The sequence below is a fragment of the Ahaetulla prasina genome, chromosome 1 (genome assembly GCF_028640845.1).
Source record: "Ahaetulla prasina isolate Xishuangbanna chromosome 1, ASM2864084v1, whole genome shotgun sequence".
Classification (NCBI taxonomy): Eukaryota; Metazoa; Chordata; class Lepidosauria; order Squamata; family Colubridae; genus Ahaetulla; species Ahaetulla prasina.
In genome coordinates, this window is record NC_080539.1 from 82,092,881 (window position 1) to 82,114,568 (window position 21,688).

The following is a 21,688-nucleotide window of genomic DNA, read 5'->3' on the forward strand; positions in this document are numbered from 1 at the left end:
ATCATATAGCAAGATCTCAAATGGACAGCTAACATCAAAACATCATTAAAAAGGACAACAAAGAATGTTCTTTCTGCGCCAACTCAGCAAGCTCAAACTGCCCAAGGAGCTGCTGATCCAGTTCTACAGAGGAATTATTGAGTCTGTCATTTGCACCTCTATAACTGTCTGGTTCGGTTCTGCAACCCAACAAGAAAAACACAGACTTCAGAGGATAATTAGAACTGCAGAAAATAATTGCTACCAACTTGCCTTCCATTGAGGACCTGTATACTGCGAATCAAGAAGAGGGCCGTGAAAATATTTGCAGATCCCTCGCATCCTGGACATAAACTGTTTCAACTCCTACCCTCAAACGACGCTATAGAGCACTGCACACCAGAACAACTAGACACAAGAACAGTTTTTTCCCGAAGGCCATCACTCTGCTAAACAAATAATTCCCTCAACACTGTCAGACTATTTACTGAATCTGCACTACTATTAATCGTTTCATAGTTCCCATCACCAATCTCTTTCCACTTATGACTGTATGACTATAACTTGTTGCTGGCAATCCTTATGATTTATATTGATATATTGATCATCAATTGTGTTGTAAATGTTGTACCTTGATGAACGTATCTTTTCTTTTATGTACACTGAGAGCATATGCACCAAGACAAATTCCTTGTGTGTCCAATCACACTTGGCCAATAAAAATTCTATTCTATTCTATTCTATTCTATTCTATAAATTTAAAATCAAGCCCATGCTTTAAACAACTAATAATGCAATCCTAAACGTTTTAAAGGGCTTAGTGGGTAAGATGCTGAGCTTGTCGATCGAAAAGTCAGCAGTTCAGTGGTTCAAATCCCTAGTGCTGCGTAACGGAGTGAGCGCCCATTATTTGTCCCAGCTTCTGCCAACCTAGCAGTTCGAAAGCACATAAAAAATGAAAGTAGATAAATAGGGACCACCTTTAGTCGGAATGTAACAGCGCTCCATGCACCTTTGGCATTGTGTCATACCGGCCACATGACCACAGAGACATCATCGGACAGCGCTGGCTCTTCGGCTTTGAGACGGAGATGAGCAGCGCCCCCTAGAGTCAGGAATGACTAGCACGTATGTGCAAGGGGAACCTTTACCTTTTAAACATTTTAAATAAGAATCTGGCTGCAATCAGTAATGATTATCTATATCCTATATGTTTAGGCCTTGAGCCAGCAATAGTAATAGCACACTAAGCAAGCATTTTTCATCTTTTCTTGGGAATGCTTGCTTATTATATATTTCTTTGAGATTTACTTTTATACAGATATTACTGTCCATGCCTAATAGGTACAGTTACGTAAATTCTACCCAACCAGAAGATCTTAAGTGCATATCTCTGTGCTGGTCTTTTGCTGTTAAGCAAAACATGGCATTCTTTTTCATATCCTGCTAAGAACTGCAAGACTACAAGGCATTAATTATTATTAATTCTGTTATGTAATCTGCTTTTTACTCAGGGCAGAAATGACACTATACTTATTTTTGAAATCTTGTCATAGAGCATTGTAAACTGCTTAGATAGTGCTGTAAAAGCACTACGGATCCGTATATGTTAAAGTGCTATTGTAATTTATACGATTTGTACAGTTGCCCATTTCACCAAATTACCCTAAGTTCTGGTTTCTCTGATAATGAAATTGTATATTCTCCTTTTGACATTTATGAATTAAAGCCAGTCATAAGCATTGTACTGCAGGGTGACAAAAGATGGGAAAACTAAGAGAAGAGACAGCACAGACCACAGCTGGATACTGAACTGCGCAAAAAGTTCAGAAGAGACCCTTCCCAGTTTCTCAGACCATAACAGAGACCGGTGGGGGATGTACTTTTAAACTTATGAAATAGAATGAGTTCCTCTGGCCATGTTTCCTATCTGGTCTGCTCCATAAAGCCATCATCAAACTTGCAAGTCTGAAAATACACTTCTCCCCTCCTCCCCCGCCTTTTTACAACCTGAGAAACTAAGGAAGGTCTCTTATGACACTTTTGTACCCAATGTCCAGTTGGGGCAACACTGTTTCAACGATTGACCTCTTGGCCACATCTCCCGAGGTCTTTCCCATTTCCCATGACATTCTACATGCCTTTGCTTGCTGCCATTCCGCCATGATTATTTTTACAAGTAACCTGTTAAGTTTGGGTAATGACGAGGCAGGAGACCAGGTTAGTGACAACAGCTCTTTAATAATTGGTGACCCAGCAAAACTCTGGAGAAAAACCTCTCCTTATATACACTTCAGCCTGAGGCTGCATCCAATCAGAGCGAGATATTTCCGCCTAAAACTCCCGCCAAAACTTACAGTAATACATTACACTCCTTCCCTCCCAGAAGGCACTTTGCCAATATTTGCATATTACTTCTCGTAGTCCTGCAGGTACGTGGGCGCCTCCTGACTCTTCCGGACCTGCGCAGTTCACTTTCTGGAGTTGAGTCGAGCGTGCCGGAGGGACTTTTCGTTCCTCTGAGCTCCTCCTCCCGGCCATCCGGCCCTGGATTATTCGCCGGCTCGGGCCTGCTGTCCTCTAGAGGGACCGGAGGGTGTCGCTGGACCTCGCCTGACTCAGATAAGTCTCTGTTTGGTTCTTTGCTTACGATTTCTGTTTGTTCTCGGCTCCAGTCAGCTGTGGGGTTAATTAAATCATAGTCAGGGCTTGTTTCGCCTGGTTCTGCCTTATCGCTCAATCTGTTTCTTAATTGATCTATGTGGCGCCTCCAGACTCTGCCATCGTCTAGTTCCACTAGATAAGATTTGGGGCCCGTTTGTCTATGACTATCCCCTCTTCCAGTTTGGGCCGCCGCTGTAATTATGTGCCCATACTGAGTCTCCTATGTTTAACTCTCGGATTCTATCTGATTTTGTTTTGAACCCGTCCTGTACGTAGTTCGGGTGTAGCCGGTCTAGCGGGCACCGTAGCTTCCGCCCCATTAATAGCTCGGCTGGGCTGCGGCCGGTGGCCACACAGGGGTCCTGTGTTGACGGTTAGGAATGCGCCGATTTGTGCCTGCCAATCGCCGGGCCGCTCGTGATAGCGCTTCTTTCGCACTCCGGACAAAACGTTCAGCAAGGCCGTTCGGCAGGGTGGAACGGCGCTGAGAGGGCATGTCGGATGCCCTCTTCAGCCAGGTACCCTTCAAATAATGCTGCGGTGAACTGTGGGCCGTTATCGGACACGAGGGTGTCCGGTAGCCCGTGCGTGGCGAAAAGGTGTTTTAGTGCTGATATGACAGCTCCCGCGGTTGTGGATTCCATTAGGATGATCTCCAGCCATTTGGAGAATGCATCCACCACAATTAGAAATGTTTGGCCGTGGAAGGCCGCAAAATCAATGTGTATGCGGGACCAAGGGCCTTGGGGTTTCTCCCACTCCAAAACTGGGGCCGTGGTGGTAGTGGTCTGGATTCCTGACATACTTGGCATCGCCAACCCTGTCACTGATTTCCTGTCCATTAGGGGCCACCAGACATAGCTCCTAGCCAAACCCTTCATCCTCACAATTCCTGGGTGACCCTCATGCAGGAGTTCCAGAACTTTTCCTCAGTTTCTGGGACTACCACCCTATCCCCCAGAGCAGGCACCCCTTGTACGGACAATTCTTTTTCTTTACAAATTCCTTGAAGCGTGCTGAGCGCAGCGGCCATCCCTTTGAACCCAACCGATTACAGTCCTTAAAACAACGTCCCGGTAGGAGGCCCGAGCCACTTCCTGCGATGTGACTGGCCAGAGTCCAAAGAGTCAATTAGTAGAACGGGTGTGCCCGGGTGGGGTCCTCGATTTCCTGGCAATGGGCATCTGCTCAATGCGTCCGCATGCCCCAGCTCCTTTCCAGGCCGATGCTGCAGCTTGTAGGAGTATGCGGTCAAAAATAGTCCATCTGGTCAGTCTAGGTGAGAGTGCTACTGGCGTTGGGCGGTCGCCAGCCAGTAACCCCAATAGCGGTCTGTGATCAGTGACAATTTCAAATCTCGCCAAAACGATTCGTGAAATTTTTCACCCCTGACACTATTGCGAGAGCCTCCTATCTAGCTGGCTGTAATTCCTCTCAGCCGGGACATCGCTCGTGAATAGAACGCTATAGGGGCTTCAGTGCCGTTTGGGAGTCTGTGGCTAAGTACAGCTCCTACTCCATAGGGGACGCATCACAAACCAATACTAACGGCAGTCTGTTGTTGTATTGTATTAACAGGCTTTCACCTGATAGCAAACTTTTACTGCCTCAAATGCCCTATTCTCTGACTTCCCCAAGACCAAACAGTGTTTTTCCAAGCAATTTATGCAGCGGTTCAGCAACGGTTGCCTTGTCTTTTAAAATACTGCATAAAGTTTACCAGACCCAGGAAAGCCTGGAGTTCTGTCTTGTTTTTGGGTGCTGGGGCTCTCTTTATCGCTTTGACTTTGCTCTCAGTGGGTGAATCCTTTTGTCTATTCTATAGCCCAAAATTCAACAGATTCGACCCTATCTGACACTTGCTTGCTTTGACTTTTAATCCTGCCGACCTAAAATGGCCAAAACTTTCCTTAATCGCTTCCCAGTTCTCTTAAATCTTCCCTGATACCAACACATCATCGAAATAGGGCACGACTCCTGGTAACCCTTGTAGGAGTCGCCCATCAAATTTTGAATAGCCCAGGGCCACACTCACCCGAACTGTAACCGGGTGCACTTAAAGGCACCCGGTGCGTTACAATGGTCTGGGCCTCAGCTGTGCTAGCATCTACGGGTAGCTGTTGGTACGCTTGTGCCAAGTCTAATTTGGCGAAAACTTGTCCGTGCCCTAGTGAGTGCAATAAGTGTTGCACTACTGGAACTGGGTAGGCGCTCTTTGCAATGCTTTGTTCAAGGTAGCCTTGTAATCAGCGCAAATTCTTATGGACCCGTCTGGTTTTATAGGGTGACGATTGGCGCTCCCATTTGGCATGGTCAACTGGCACTAGTATCCCTGGCTGACTAATTTATCTAACTCTTTGTCGATTTTAGGTTTGAGTGCAAAAGGAACCCTCCTTGCCTTTAACCTAATGGGAGCTATTTGGGGTCTAAATTGAAGGAGATAGGGGTCCCTTGTACTTGCCTAAACGGTCCTCGAATACCTCTGCGAATTCCTCCATTAGGGCATTTTGCAGGTTGCATCCGCTCCGTGGACGCCAGTCACCCCATTCCCAACGCCTGAACCAGTCTAGCCCCAGCAAGCTTGGCAAGGTTCCTCGACTAACGTGATGGGCAGGGTCTTTCGTATGTACGTGCTTGACCTCGGTCGTTGTCCTCGAACAGGGATGCGGTTGCCCTGGTAATCCTGCACCCGGAGCCGTTGTTTCTGTAGCTTGCGCTTTGCGATGTGCGGCAAGGCTTTCACAAAAGTGTCCCAGGACATGATTGTGATAGCTGATCCTGTGTCTACTTCCAGTCGGCACGGTACGCCTTCAATTGTCGGGTTTGTGAAGATCTTTTCTTCGATGCGGGTAGCTGCGTGGTCTATGGTAACAGTCATTCGGTTTGACTTCGCTCTTTCTTTCCTGGCCAATCGCTGGTCGCCTCGCCGATCTCGCGCTCTGATTGGCTGGTTTGAAATTTCGGCGGAATGTGGGTTTGCATCTCTGACTCAGAGCCGCTCTGATTGGCCGATTTGAATTTTCGCGGAAGGTTGGGGTGCTCGCAGACTTGAGCCAGGTGCCCTTCCTTTCACACCGCAAATGGCGCCCTGAACTTACATCTTTGGCGCTGATGTCGCCCGCAACTTCCGCATTCCTCCGGTCTTCCTTGTCGATTTTCCGGTGTAGTGGACTTCTTCCTCCTCTTCGCTGGTTGACTCACGATAGGTTTCTTCGTGGTGGACTGTGCTCGGCTTTGCGCCCGCCATCGGCGTGAGTCGCTTTGTAAGGTGTCTGCTGCATGGTTGGACATCTCATGGGCTCTGGCTTCGCCCAGAGCGTTTGCCAATGTCAGGTTGCTCTTGGCTAGCAACCGTCTCCTCAAACGGATGTCTCTGACCCCGTATAAGTTGTTCCAGCAGCTCTTCGTCCAGATCGCGGTACTGCAATGCTTGGAGGCTTGTCTCAGGGCTGCCATGTAGTCGCTGATAGACTCGCCTTCTTGTTGCCTGCGCCCCCAAACTCGCACTGCCGAACGATTTGGACGGGGCTGGTGCGAGTGATTCTTCAGGAGGGTCTGAAGGGTCTGCCACGATACGGAGTGTAGCGGTGTTGGCTCCGCTAGGGCTTCTGCGACGGCGATGACTGCGGACCCACAGTGGCTTATGAAGTAAGCCCGCTTATGGTTGTCGGAGACTCCCTGTAGCTCGTTTGCCTCCAGGAAACTTTCGAAACGGGTCATATATATTCCCCATGTCTCCTGGGCAGGGTCAAACGGAGTGGGTGGCGTGTATCCGGTCATCGCTGCATTCGCCGTCACCTTGCTGGGTTTGATTCTCGTAGTGAGTTCAGCTCTGTTCTGGTGCTCTGCCTCAAGATCCCACCTTCGTCGCCAATGTTAAGTTTGGGTATTGACGAGGCAGGAGACCAGGTTAGTGACAACAGCTCTTTAATATAGTGTGACCCAGCAAAACTCTGGAGAAAAACCTCTCCTTATATACACTTCAGCCTGAGGCTGCATCCAATCAGAAACGAGATATTTCCCGCCTAAAACTCCCGCCAAAACTTACAGTAATACATTACAAAATCCACAAGTCGTAAAGTTGTCAAGGTCGGAGATCTGTGATCTAGCCAATCTAAATTTGCTGCATGGAAAAACAGTATTCTTATATCAGCACAATAGTTTTTAAATGTTCATGTTTCATCATAACCTTAATTACGGCATGCTGGAATATACTGTTGACATGGATATCATCCATGAACATACTGTATCCTTAGTGCTGTTGGGTCATGATCTGTTTGGACAAACCCATTACCACTGTTTGTAGGAATCAGACAGAGTGCATCTCCTTTTTAAAAGATTTTCGAAAATTATTTGGAATTTCAAAAATAGCAAAAGGACATACTGCTTTTCATAGTCATTTACTTCTAACTTGTATTTCTAGGCCAAATTATAGTGCTACTTTAGATTTTCAAAGCCTGAATTGTTTTGTATCTGGCCAGAAATGTAGATTGTATTGGAAAAAAATTCAAACTTTGTCTTGCTTTTACATGAAAATCGAGTGGACTTTTTTTTAGATGCATTATTGCAACTTTGAAATGTCCTTAAAAAGACCTACTTAATTTTGTCACTAACCTTACACCAACCAGGGAGGCCTATTGAAAGGTAATTATATTCTCATTTTGAATTTTCCTGGCCTTAGCAATCATCTTCCACTTCCACTGATTATTGTGTTAATAGTGATGAACATCCTGAGTTTTATTTGATAATTGATTTTTTTAAATTGTCTATTGGTTTCCCTGGAGGTCTTTCCAAATCAGAATTTAAGATTACAAGTATAGAACATGACCTTTAATCAGCACACTTTGGCTTAGCTAACTTTCTTGTAGCTTTTGCTCTGCATGTAAGTGCCTAATGGGTGCAGCTGCCACTGGATTCAGCATACTTTAGTGGTCACAGTTACTTTGGTGACCAAGACCTGGTCTCTGCCACATTCTACTGTATTTGGCTGCATTTACAGTATTTAATGGATATTTTATTGGGTTAATCAGTGGATGTATGTGAAATAATTCAGCTTTATTGAAATATATATCTTGATTCATGCATATAGTATAAGCATGTATTACAACTTACAAATTCACGGGTATAAACTCATCTTTTCAATTTCCATTAAAATCCAGAATGCAGTTAACAGACTTTCTGATGCCATTGATTTCCATATAGTATCATTCCATACAGTTATCAGCGCTCCTCACAACCATTTTTGTACTACTTTCATACACAGATAACTTGGATACAAGCTTTTAAACAAGGCTAAGAGCCAAAACAATATGAAAAGTAGAAATGCATTTTAGTTTCACGTTCACAGATGCTAATGGTGCATGAAATGTATGTTACAGTCTGTAGATGTGTTAATTGGAGCTAATTATATACTTATTAATGTGTGTTGACATCTGATTTTCTCTATGGTTTCAGCCTCTAGAGAGTTTTAAAATGTAAGGCTTAATATAAATACATAACATAGCATAGCAATGTAACATCCAGTTAGAAATAGTAGAATGGAATATTCCTCTGGATAAAAGGCAGGTGATGTCACTTGATTTCTCTTCCCTTCTGAGGTATTTGGGATCTCCAGTATCTGATTTGGGAAAGTGGGAAATCCTCCAGAAGAACAATGGGAGTGAGTTTGTGGGTTGCAGGAGAGAATTTGAGTTAAAGTTGTCCACCGACCCCCATGTTTTTGTGGTGAGGAACATTTTAAAATGTCCAGCGCAGTAAAATACAGCAAAGTAATGAACAGAGAAGCCTTTAATGGGAGGAAATGTATGACAAGTTAACTGCACATAAAAATATGCTATGATAACTTGGCAGATAGAAATTGCTAAGTAGAATGTCAGTGGTCTTCAAATAATTGCACTACTACCCTACTACATAACATTAAAACATTTCAAGACATTCTCATTTTAAATCACTATCCCCTGTTGACACTTTTAGTGTATATAAATCATAGCTAGACTACAGTATAGATCTGCTAGTTATTAAGGGAAAAGACAAAAGGGACGCAGTGGCTCGGGCTAGGACGTTGAGTTTGTCGATCGAAAGGTCGGCAGCTCAGCGGTTCGAATCCATAGTGCTGCTGTGTAACGGGGTGAGCTCCTCTTACTAGTCCCAGCTTCTGCCAACCTAGCAGTTTCGAAAGCACGTAAAAACGCAAGTAGAAAAAATAGGGACCACTTTTGGTGGGAAGGTAACAGCATTCCGTGCGCCTTTGGCATTGAGTCATGCCGGCCACATGACCACGGAGATGTCTTCGGACAGCACTGGCTCTTCAGCTTTGAAACGGAGATGAGCACCGCCCCCTAGCACATATGTGCGAGGGGAACCTTTACCTTTACCTTTAAGGGAAAAGACAAACACTGATGGAGAATAGTGGGTCTGAACTAAATAGCAATGGACAAAGGTTGATTAATCTAGTGGAGAAACAGCTAGTGAAAAGGGACTGCAAAGCTGAGTGGCTTTTTCAAGGCAAAGGAGAACATAAGATTCAAGTTAGCCTGGATCTAGAATTTTAATGTTCTGACTTCACAGACAAAAACAGCATGTTGAAATACTTGTGTGTGTTTCAGAATTAGTGAGATAAGGTACATTTTTTAAATTAAATTTTCTAAAACTCATTCCTGGTGTTAATAGAGAATTATGTTGTAGGATAAATCTACCATATGGATAATCAATGACATTTATATGTAAAAAAATAAAACCATCCCCTGTAATGCACTTTCTAAATCTGTGGTTAGAAGCATATTGAAACTACAACTCTCATCACCCAACTAGACCTGCTAAGTATAGTTTCCAGGAGTTGTGCACACAATACACCTAAAGTACAAGAGATTATGGAACCCTGGTCTTTGAACACAGGTCTATTTATTAATTTGAAAGAAAACAATTGAATACAACACAACATTCCCTTCTACAAAGTAGAACATTTCTTCCTGTTATTAGAAATGAAATACAAGTTAACATTATTACTGCCTTTCCGTCACCCTTAATTTTGATTTCAGGGAAGGAGATGAAAAAAAATTGATATCCATTCAGCCATATTTTTTCCTAGAACCCACTTGGTTCCAGCAACATTTTATAAAGAGGAGATACACTAACTATGGACTTGTTCATGCAATACATAGCTCTAACAAAATAAAAAGGTTATTCCAGACTACTAATGGGTGCAATAATGAATAGCTTAGTAGCACTAGGCCTGAGTTTTCCCTAGAGAATAATACATGTATTAACGAAGTATGCAAAAAATGTAAAGCAAAAATTGGAAAATTCCAATTTTCCAATTTCCTGTTTGGTTTTCCTTAGAATTCACTCAATTTCTACTGAGAGAAAGTAGTTAGTTTAAAGTTCTGCTTTAACAATAACGGTGTTCCAAGAACCCAACTCCATATATATTTAATAAGTATTAAATGAGTGGAGTCTGAGACTCACGTACTTTCATCCATCAGGCTACAAGGCAGATCAATAACAGTGCTAAGGTTTAGCGATATTATTTATTCTTAATCTTTCGTTCAAAGACTTGAGAAGGACTAACTTACTAACTAAGCCATTAACAGAAAAATAACAGGTGCCATTCTATGCTATATAGTAATTTTAAAATACACATTTATATACAGTTAAGCCTTTCACAATTAAACCACAAAAATAATGTGAAAGTATTGTTAGAAGAAAACTAGATGAAATATTAAGATACTTTTTATTATTTTATTTTTAGAAATGAATACAGCCGTATTTGATTAAGTGCGGCTGGTATTTGTGGGTGCTATTGCTAGTTGTTTGAATAAACTCAGAATTAGGGACTTCATAAGTCTCCCCATGACCCTCCCAGCCTCAATTTTGTTACACTCCAGAATTGCCCAGGATTGTTTCACTGGAATTCTGCAGCAAATTGCTAGCTTTCAACGGTTGAAGCCAATAAAGATTTTTTTTTCTTTCTTCCTTTCTCCACACAACAGCATTTAGAGATTTAAAAGGACCAGTTCTGTTACATTTCATGCTTCACTGATAACCAGGAACAGTTTCCACCATGTCAACTCCCTGGGAATCCCTTCTTTCTAGTTTTATTAAACCTTCTGAATGTCTACAATTATGAAAATCCTTCTTGCCGGAGGGAAATTCATAAAATCAAGCTAACTTCAATTTGGGTTAGAAGAACCAATTACTGTAAAGTAGCATTGGTAAGGGTAGCATATTTTTAATCCTGATTTTGGTTGTACTGAAGCATAATTTAATCCCATGCATTTCACTCTTTTTCATGAATAATGTACATGGATTAGTCTCTCAGCTAGGTTAGACTGAGAGACAGCAATTCTTTTTGATATTCAGTGAGTTTCATGACACAGAAAGGATTTAAATTGAGTTTTTAGTCATTTAAAAATATACCACTCTATCTACAGCTTTTCAAATTGCATTAGTGTGTGTGTATATTTGTGTATTTCCAATGAAGCTCACATGAAATTCTCATTTTGTTTTTTCTTGATAGGCCATCACAGAGATTTGAACAAGTCACTTATAAATCCAATTTAATAGCATAATGTATTCAGAAATGTACTGTTAATATGTGAAAATGGGGAATCATGAAAGCCCTCAAAAATGGAGCCCTGAAATAGTAGCCAAATAATAGGATAATCAGGAATACTAGGTAAGATAGTTAGCGAATCTAATTTTAATTGTTGGATAAGAGTCAGGTAAATAAACCTTGCAGTATCTCACAAAAGCACTACTCAAGGAAAGAGGTCCATCACAACCAAAAAGAAAAAAAACCTAGTGATTAAGAACAGCTAAGGATAAAGCTCTGCAATTACACAAACAAAGGGTTTTTAAAAAACGAGAGGCAACAAGGATAGCAAAGAAAACCCAGCATCTTAACTGGTACCTGACAGATTGCTAGAAAGAAAGCCTCAAACATCCTATTTACAACAATGCTTCCCTGTACTTCTAAGTTAAAGATAGATCCTGTTTCCTTTTTTTAAAAAAATAAATTTTATTTAATGGAATGGAATGTAAAGAAAAGTGCAAGGCCCCAGGCATTCAATTTATTTTTCTCTGGCGCCCCAAAGAAAATTTAAAAAGTAGGTGGCAAAGCGACTGATTACCTTTTCTTTTTCTTTTTTTTTTTGCACTTTAGGGTTAAAAATAGATGCATTAAGTGTGTGCAAGTTTTAGCACATCTATTTTTAACCACTGAGCCAATCTCCCCTTTAAAAATTGAAAAGAAAAATGTAAAAAAAATGTTTGGTTTTCCTTGCTCTGTGACAGTCTCATGCCACAAGTCACAAGTTTTCTGCAATCCTTGAAAAACTAGGGGAAAAAAAGTGATGGAAAAAAGTGCCAGTCTTCCTGCAAAAAATCTGCCCTCTTTGTTCCATATATAGATATAAGGAGGCAAGCTTAGGAATTTGATTTTAACATCTAGCAGAGATCTTGTTTGCCGAGGCACTTACCCCATCTGTTTGTTTTTTGCAGAAACAAAACAAAGAAGCAAAATAATGAAGACATTCATGCAACCACCAGAATTCAAAATAACCTATGCATCTACTACACAGTGAATACTTGCTGATATTAATAAGGTATACAGGATGCCAAAGAAGTTAACAAAACAATCCCAAAGAATTACACTTTAGTAAGAGGTTTTATTTGAAATTTGGTGCTGATAAATCCTCCACAAGCCCAGTGGTTGGAGCAAATACTGTGTTTCTCTGAAAATAAGACCATGTCTTATATTTTCTTGAACCCTGAATTAAGCGCTTGACCCTATTTTGGGGAATGTCTTATTACTTTAGGGGGGATGGAGCAAGATGGGGCTTACCGTTTTACCTGATTTCCAGCTATGTCTCCCTAAACCTAACCAGAGGAAATGGCGGGGACCAGTTGCGCATGTGTTTAAATATTTTCGGGGAGGGCTTATTTTCGGGGAGGGCTTATTTTCAAGAGGGTTATTTTAGTGCATGTACTCAAAAGCCCGATTGGGCTTATTATCAGGGGATGTCTTATTTTAGGGAAACAAGGTATTAGAATTATTTAATCTGGTGAGAGGTCTGATGGACTAATCATAATTTGACATAGAGATATCAAAATATGCAATATAAAATATGTATGAATAATAATCCTTTGTTGTGTCTTGCCCGCTCTCACGGCAGCCGGGGCCTTCTTATCTGCTCCCGAACACGGAGGAATGTATGCCTCCCGGCCCCAGTCCTGGCTCCATGCCCAGACAAGCTGAAGAGGAGGGGGCACCTCCCGGTCCCAGCCCTGGCTCCATGCCCAAGCAGGCTGCAGAGGAGGGAGCACCCCCCGGCCCCAGCCCTGGCTCCATGCCCAGGCAAACGGAGCAGCTAGACCCCTCCCGCACAGCATGTGAGCCTGAGGAAAGTTTATTTCCAACAGCTGCTGATTGGAGTGACTCTCGCATCAGAAGACTGGATAGGCGGAGGCAACAGAAGGAAGGGAGGGGCAGGCCTTAATGAGTGCTGAGTCATGGAGCCACACCCCATGGCCTATATAAAGGATCTGCTTTCTGGCAGTCTCTGAGTCAGGCAAAGTCGAACTTATCTTGCTGAAGTCACTTACTGGTCTCCTGCCTGCTCTGAGGACTTTGCTAGGACTTTGGGCAGAGCTGCAGAGGCAAGCCTGATTCGGATTTCCCTGACCCGGCCGTCAGCGGAGGAGTGGGACACGACATCCTTCAATGATAAACAGTGGCTAAGATCTCTAGGTACTGCCTTGCAAATCAAGAAACTCTTGCCTGCATAACACCAATCGAGATTCACATGACACACATTAGGAGCATTAGGAATAAATATTAATAATGGTAAGTGGGTTGGAGGAGAAGGAAAGATATGGTAGGAAGTTGTGACCTGGCTGTCACAGGGAACGGACGCAGGCCACCAGTTGACTTCCATTCCTTTCAGATGGTAATCAGAAGAAGAAAATTAACAATATACATGGCTTCCAGATGGTTCCGTTTATTCAAAATTTGGGGCACGTGTCTACATAAGAAGAAAGTGTTATAGGAACTATTTGTGATATTTCAACAGGGGTTTTTCTTGAGGAGGACTTGACTTTTCAAAACTTCCCAGTTTACATCTACTCTTATTGTTTGAGATCTACAGGATGTGAGACTTTTCTCTTGTCTAAATGAATACTTCTGTTTCATTAAGACTGAAGAAATATAAATCTAATTTGGTTTTATCAAGGCCCTAGAGAGCCTCTATCAAAGTCTACAAATGAATTGCAGTCTATCATTAGTAAACATTTTCCTCAAATTAAAATGGGAAAATAAAATATATGAAAACCTATTGTGAAAATATTAGCACTACTAATTTAAGTCCTTTAGCTATCGAAACCAGAATACATGTAATACTGATGCACATATCACAGAGGCCTGCAAAAAGGCAATTTGATGGCAAAAGAAAATAGAGATTTCAAGAAACTGACCTCCTTATGGCAGTGGCATAAGGTACTGTTCATGTAAAAATCTAAAGATCTGCAATCTAATGTTTTGGCAGCTCTTGGTATATAACACAACACAGAAATAACACAGCACATTTCTGTAGTAACAGAACAGAAGGCTTAGCCACCTGTGAGTATAATTACAAACAGATATTATAAAAGTTCCAAAAAGAGCATGATTTTTCCAGGGCTTACAAGAGTAAATAATTGAGCTGTTATGAACAATTGATTATAATAATCAATAAGCAATCCGTTATTTAGAAAAAAGAAAGTGAACACAGGAATGACAAGAAATAAGGTAAAGGTAAAGGTTCCCCTCGCACATATGTGCTAGTCATTCCCGACTCTAGGGGGTAGTGTTCATCTCCATTTCAAAGCCGAAGAGCCAGCGTTGTCCGAAGACGTCTCCATGGTCATGTGGCCGGCATGACTAAACACCAAAGGTGCACGGAACGCTGTTACCTTCCCACCAAAGGTGGTCTCTATTTCTCTACTTGTATTTTTAGGTGCTTTCGAACTGCTACGTTGGCAGAAGCTGGGACAAGTAATGGGAGCTCACCCTATTACATGGCACTAGGGATTCGAACCACTGAACTGCCGACCTTTCGAATGACAAGCTCAGTGTCTTAGCCACTGAGCCACTGCGTCCCAGCTGAAAAGAGGGCATCCTGTGAATTCCAATCACCACAACTTAAGTGGAGAAGTCTGAAAAGTATTCTTAGGCTTATATGCAAATATGAACTCCGTAACATCTAGAACTGTTTATGTGAATGCATACCATAGTCTCCTGAAGCTAGGAGGTAACACTATTGTGGGCCCTTTTTCCCATATTCCTTTACTATTCAGACATATATCCCAGTATATTAAGAAGGAATTAAGAATCAAGGCACTTACTAATCTCTCACATTCCTTTTAATTTCTGAACCAATTTGCTATTAAATATTAAAGCTATTCAATGCTTGAGGGATTCAATTGGGAAAAAGTATTTCAGAAAACATGGGTGCCACAAAGGCAACTAATATACATAGAATAGAATAGAATAGAATAGAATAGAATAGAATAGAATAGAATAGAATAGAATAGAATAGAATAGAATTTATTGGCCAAGTGTGATTGGACACACCAGGAATTTGTTGTGGTGCATATGCTCTCAGTGTACATAAAAGAAAAAAAAATACCTTCATCAAAGGTACAACATTTACAACACAAATGATGGTCATACATCTCACTAAAGCAACTAGGTCTTCTTTCTCTGATCATATTTGTGAAAAGAGGTGACTGCTATGAATTGCAGAAAAGTGTTGCATTCACAACACAACAAGTCATTCTGAAATACCTCTTCCAAATGAATTTAAAGCACTGGCACCACCTATTAAATATACAATTATATTAAATATCAGTAAGAATCCCAAATAGAGGGACATAACAGTGCAAATAGTTAGCTGAGCTTTTTGTTATGGTTATAAAGCAATGTCTCAGAGGACAAAATTACAGATTACAGTATCAGTAGTGAATTACAGATTTAGTACAATATTTGCATTAGTTTTCATGAAATATTCATGTATTTGATTTTTTATCTTGCCTTTTATTTCTTTATCAAACTATTCCATTAGAAAAGATGAACTTTAGATACCCAGGCATAGGATATTTCATATACAGACATCAAAACCTCAAATACAATTAGAATGATCTTTAATTTAAAAAGAAAATAATATCTTTATTGCTCACGGTAACATGCATGTGCGTATAAATGGACATTTCTAGGGTAGCCAAAAGTGAGATACACTTCACATCTAAGAATTTTGTTTTAGGTTTGTTGTTTTACAGCGTATTGTAAGTTTCATGTAGTGTAGAGAATATTTTACAATTAGATAATATTTCTTTTCCCTGTGGCAGATAGCTACCCTGAATAAATCATTTGAAGTGTTACCCACAGAATGGCTGTTTCTTGTTTATTTAAAATTAATCAGAAAATGAGGAAGGGCAGTTTTCTCCCATATTTGTTCAACAAGTTTGGTGGACTTCGCTAGACAGTATGAGATGGAGAAGCAATACTGCCCCCCAACACAGACACAAAACCCCTCCCTATTCTGCTTGTGAATGTTTTCTGTTATGGATATCAGCTGATTACCAACCAAACAATTAATCACCTTTTTGTTACTCTGAATCATATCCAAGAATAGGTCCAAGCCATTTTTCAACTTCTGCCACAGGCATATTTTTTCTTAAGGCATAGTCTTCAACCTATAGAACAAACAAAAGGATGACTAATTATCATTTTAACTTCAAGATCTTACAGTAATAAAAATACCTGGGAAACTGGATTTCATATTTTTTTCTGAATAGAAAATATTCTGCTACAATTCTGTGAAAAAGTCCCCCTTCAGATTTTTCAGTTATCTTTGACATTTAATGTTATGACAGTTTCTTGGAGGTTCTACGATATATAAACAGGATCTAAGTGAACAAATGACAATTTATGCTTTTATTTATTTATTTCATGAATATAGACATTCAATGTGCACTGCGTCAGTGTGAAAAACTAATCCCCCCTAAACAACTTACTGTACCATCTTTAGCGTGCATCTGTTCGTCTGTCTGTCTGTCTGTCTTTCTCTTAGTGTTGTCTGAGCTTGCTTCTCTTTTGCAGACATGTCATTAACAAATTAAGGAACATCATGGTTGCATGAGGGACTGCACTTTGCTAGCTGCTTATATGCGGTAGCTTGTTCTATCATTGGGATATTGTTTCTCCCTTGATTACTTTTCGAGTGACATATTGAGCTGAGTTGGCGCAGTGGTAGAGTGCAGTACTGCAGGCTACTTCAGCTGACTGCTAGCTGCAGTTCGGCAGTTCAGATCTCACCTGCTCAAGGTTGACACAGCCTTCCATCCTTCCGAGGTGAGTAAAATGAGGACCCGGATTGTTGGGGGGGGGCTTAGAGAGGGCTGTAAAAGCACTATGAAGCAGTATATACAGTATACTGTATATATTGCTTGATTGCAATATGTGATGCAGAAAGGGTGTGTTCAGGACTGTTGGCCTCTTTCCATTATCTTTGCTTTCTTCCTTTCTTGAATGGTTTGTAGATGGAGCTTCTTCCAACATGCCTGCTAATGACCAATTCATCAGACTGACCTGCCTGCAAGAATTCTCTAGCACTTTTGGTCTACGATATCTACAGTTTCCCAAATAACATTGTTGAATTTGTTAGCTTATTGTGAAATTAAAGGGTTTTCATTGTGTCTTCTGACTGAGAGATTTTGCATAGCTTATTTTCTGTGCTATTGGATTGTTGGTGTAATAGTTGAGTACTTGATCAGTGTAAACATTTTTGCGATACATTTGGAAGGGTAGTTTATTGTTCTCTTCTCTTTTAAATCTTATTCTTTCAAAATGAATTGAATTGAATATTTTATTTGGTTAAGTGTGATTAGACACACAAGGAGTTAGTCTCCAGTGCAGAAGTTCTCAGTGAACATTCAAAGCAACAGAATCATCATCATTCCAATAAGAGGGCAAAGTAAAGAAGATAATAAGAATGAATAATACTACAGTCATACTATATGGGTAAATATACGTAGAAACTAAACAGCACTGTGAGAATTAGGTGTTCAGCAGAGTGGTGGCACAAGGGAAGAAACTGTCCCTATGTCTAGTTGTTTTGGCATGCAATGTCCTATAGCAGTGTCCAGATGGGAGGAGTTTAAACAGCTTATGTCGGGATGTGATGGGTCTTTAGTTATCTTCTCAGTCCTCCTTCTGACCCATGCAACATACTGGTCTTCTATGGAAGGCAGGCTGGTTGAAATTGCTTTTTATGCGGACCTAACTATCTGTTGGAATCTGTACCTGTCCTCTTGGTTGCTGCGCCAAACTGGACAGATATGGAAGTACAAATGACAAACTCAATCTTTCTTTTTTTAAGCTGTATCAACAGCTTCTGGGGCAGTCTATACTTTCTGAATTGACACAGAAAAAACATTATTTGTTATTTCTTTTTAATGATGGTTCTAACATTAAGTGTCCATTTCAAGTCCTGGGAGATTACAGAACCCAAAAACTTGAAGAATTCTACTGCTGATACTGTGCTGTCAAATATAGTAAGAGGTGGTACAATTGAAGGTCCCTCCTAAACTCCACTCTCATCTCTACGGTTTTAATTACTGGTAAGAAAAGAGAGAAAGAAGATTGCCTCCATGGCAAATTAGATCTATTCAAGTGAAGTTCTAGCATGATCTGCTTGGTTCAGGTCCTACCATAATACTTATATCAGCTTTAGTTCTAGACATTGACTTGGCCATCCCAAAAAATTGAAACTGTTCTTCATATATTCTGTAGTAAATTTAGATATATATATTTGGAATTATTACTTTTAACCAGCAGGTTCTGACAGGTACTGGAGAACCAGTAGCGGAAATTTTGAGTAGTTTGGAGAACCAGCAAATACCACCTCTGGCTGGCCCCAGAGTGGGATGGGAATGGAGATTTTGCAATATCCTTCTCCTGGAGTGGGGTGGGAATGGAGATTTTGCAATATCCTTCCCCTGCCACGCCCACCAAGCCACACCATAGCCACCAAGCCATGTCCACAGTACCGGTAGTAAAAAATTTGGATTTCACCACTGCTTTTAACATGCATGCTTCACTTTTAATTGATGGGAATTGACATGATATTCTGTATTATTATTTTTTTCTGACAGAAGCAGAATTTATGCTTCCTTCAGAGAAAGGAAGTTATCCTCCTCTATGCTATTAAGACCTGAATGCTTGAGACTTGGTATGTGGTTTATATTATGAAATGTGGTGTTTGAATTCCCCCAGATATGATGACACACATATAGTATGTAAAGTTCCACATCTGACTCAAATCTGAAGGATTATCCAGGTGATTTTTGTCAAACATGAGACAACCACAATTACAATGCCTTCCAATTCACTCCTCTCCCATAAATCCAGTTTTTTACCTAACGGTTTTCTGATGATGAATTCATAAACATTAATTTTAACCAGACTGTAAAAAAACCTGTAGATCCTTGGGTGCTCCCTGCACTCTTGGAAGTGATTTTGATACACTTGACAAACAGAAGCCCAGAGGTTTAGGCATGGTTTTATAGCCTTTTCCAAACTGACAGGCAACAGCAGCTTTTTAATAAATTATTCAGAAAGTAATTTTGTGAAAGGCATGTCTCTAGATTGCTGGTGCAAACTTCACTATGAGAGGAGCCAAAATTTATGGGAAGGAGGGAGGGCTTTAAAAAGGGATAATTGTTTAAATGAAATATTCAAATGAGTTGTCTCCAATTATCTCTTTAGCTGAATTGAATGAGTTGGGGAAAAAGATTAATATTTTTTCACATTGGCACATTTCATTTTGAATATTTTTTATAAAGTAAAATATAACTTTGGTCTTACTTAGTTACTCACACTCCTTTTATATATCTACAGGCTTCACAGAACCTTGATGTAATAGCAAAGATACTCTAAAATTCAAGGTGGGTGGTGTACTAGTTTGATAAATAAATAAATTTAGAAAATTCAGATGGCATTCATTCTTAGTCACAGAGCTAGCTATGTTTAAATCCTCAGATTTTAAACAGATTTTTAAAAGTCCAAAACTTTTAACTATGTTTGATATGACAAACAATACTAACACTTACCGCATCTAAAATAACTTAATCAAGATTAAGATTTTAAAAATTCTAAACTCAAATACCACATTAGTAATTTTCTGCTAATATCATCAACAATCAACTTCCATGTTTGCAATATAACATGGTATTTAACTACAGGTTTCTAAACCTTGTCCGCCATTTGTTTGGTTTATAATATTTAACAAGAATTATTGATACTGTTAATACACACAAAATAAATTATTTAGAGCTCAAATACTATATTGAATAGTCTAAAGCAGCAGTCCCCAACCTTTCTGGCTCTGGGAATTGCCAGTGGTGGCAGCCATGGTGTTGGAGAGAAGTTGGTTTTTTGTGCACACTGCTTGTGCAAATGCAGTTTTGCATGCTTGCATTGGCCCACGAACTGGGGTTGGGGACCTTTGGTCTAAAGGCTATGTTATCAAACATAGCGTGTTTCTGTCTACGATTCCCATTTCCAGCCTTCTCCTTTTTAATGCAATTTCTGTAACAGCAATAAGGCCTTACCTGATCTTTCAATATTTTCCCAACAGCAAAATACCTAGAAGCCGGATTGGAAAAGTAAAGACCAGATACCGCTGAGGCAGGGAACATTGCTAGGGATTCTGTTAACTGAATACCTGTAAGAATCAAAGGAAAGGAATTATGTTGGCTCTTTTGGAAGATAGATTCTATTGTGATTTTAAAAATTGCCAAATTGCAGAATCTCTGACTCGTATTGGAGAAAAACTCTTTGGGAGCTCAATTTCCTGACAAATTCAGTCCAAATCATCCATTATAATTTTATAACTGTGCAATCAGTTAGCAAATTATCTATACACTTAATGTGATTTTGTGAATTTGTGAAAAAGAAGGAGACTTCTTCAAGTATACACTAAAAACAGATGATTATTTAATAGTCAACAGAGGATGGGACATGCATACAATCCTGGCCACATTCTCTCCCACCTGCACAACTCATTCAGGAAGTCTGAAGAGGAAGTGAACTTAATGGGGATCCTCTCATTATTATAAACATCTCAGTCATAAAAATGAAACAGAGCATTTATAAATTTTCCCCTCACAATTTCAAAATGCAGAACAAGTATGAAAAAAACAAAACAAAAAAATTTAAAACAGAACATCCTAACCTAACTTTGAAAGATACCTGTAGCTTCCTCAATATTCGCTAGTCTCCACATAGTGATTTTCTCTGTGTGGTCAGGTTGACATGGATAACCAGGTGCTGGGCGAATGCCATCATATCTTATCTTACGTAGATCTGAAAATTCCAACTGTTCATTTTTACAATAACCCCAGAATTCTTTCCGAACTCGTTCATGAAGTTCTTCTGCAAATGCCTTAGAAATAAACAAAAGCAAGCTCTAACTTTAATGATGCTTTGTCCAAGTACCTAATTTATTACTGTGTGATGCTTTCAACTCAGTCCTCCTGGTGGCTACATAGACTCTTGGTGACTACTCAGGGAAATCTAAGTAGTTTTCTTGGTATTTTTGGTAAAAATTGTTTGTCATTGCCAAATATCTCTGCATTTACTTTAGGCTCATTCCTGTGCTAGAAGGCCATTTTAATTGATCCATTGATTTCCCACACTTGCACACATAAAAGCAAAATATTTCTTTCAGATTCCTGTGCCTCCTGCTTATGATCTACAGGATTCCCTTCCCCTCTGAAGCAGATTTGGTGGATACAGGAAAGAATAAACAATAAAAATTGATTCATTCTTTCATTTGCTGAGGGAGGTTTTCAAAGAATCAATAAGACCTCTATCGTAAATGACATCATTGGATAAAACATTATGTAAGTTATCACATAATGTTATTATGTAAGTTAAGAATGGACGCGGTGGCTCAGGGGCTAGGACGTTGAGCTTGTCGATCAAAAGATCGGCAGCTCAGCGGTTCAA

The 21,688-nt window shown here is 40.3% G+C and overlaps 1 protein-coding gene across 8 annotated transcripts in view; it reads right to left on the reverse strand.

The window, feature by feature from the left end:
- The window catches only part of MTR (5-methyltetrahydrofolate-homocysteine methyltransferase), a 108,895-nt gene that overhangs the window by 12,221 nt on the left and 74,986 nt on the right, over window positions 1-21,688 (reverse strand). For 3 of the 8 annotated variants that reach the window (XM_058165910.1, XM_058165858.1, XM_058165921.1), the window contains 3 exons: window positions 20,930-21,122; window positions 20,290-20,402; window positions 13,034-16,371 (listed from right to left, as the gene is read on the reverse strand). In XM_058165910.1, coding sequence (XP_058021893.1) covers window positions 16,285-16,371; window positions 20,290-20,402; window positions 20,930-21,122 — 393 coding nt within the window. In that variant the 3' untranslated portion in view covers window positions 13,034-16,284. Of the gene's footprint in view, window positions 1-6,323; window positions 9,018-13,033; window positions 16,372-20,289; window positions 20,403-20,929; window positions 21,123-21,688 lie in introns of those variants that run through there. The other 5 variants (XM_058165900.1, XM_058165867.1, XM_058165877.1 and 2 more) reach the window with 4 other exon arrangements.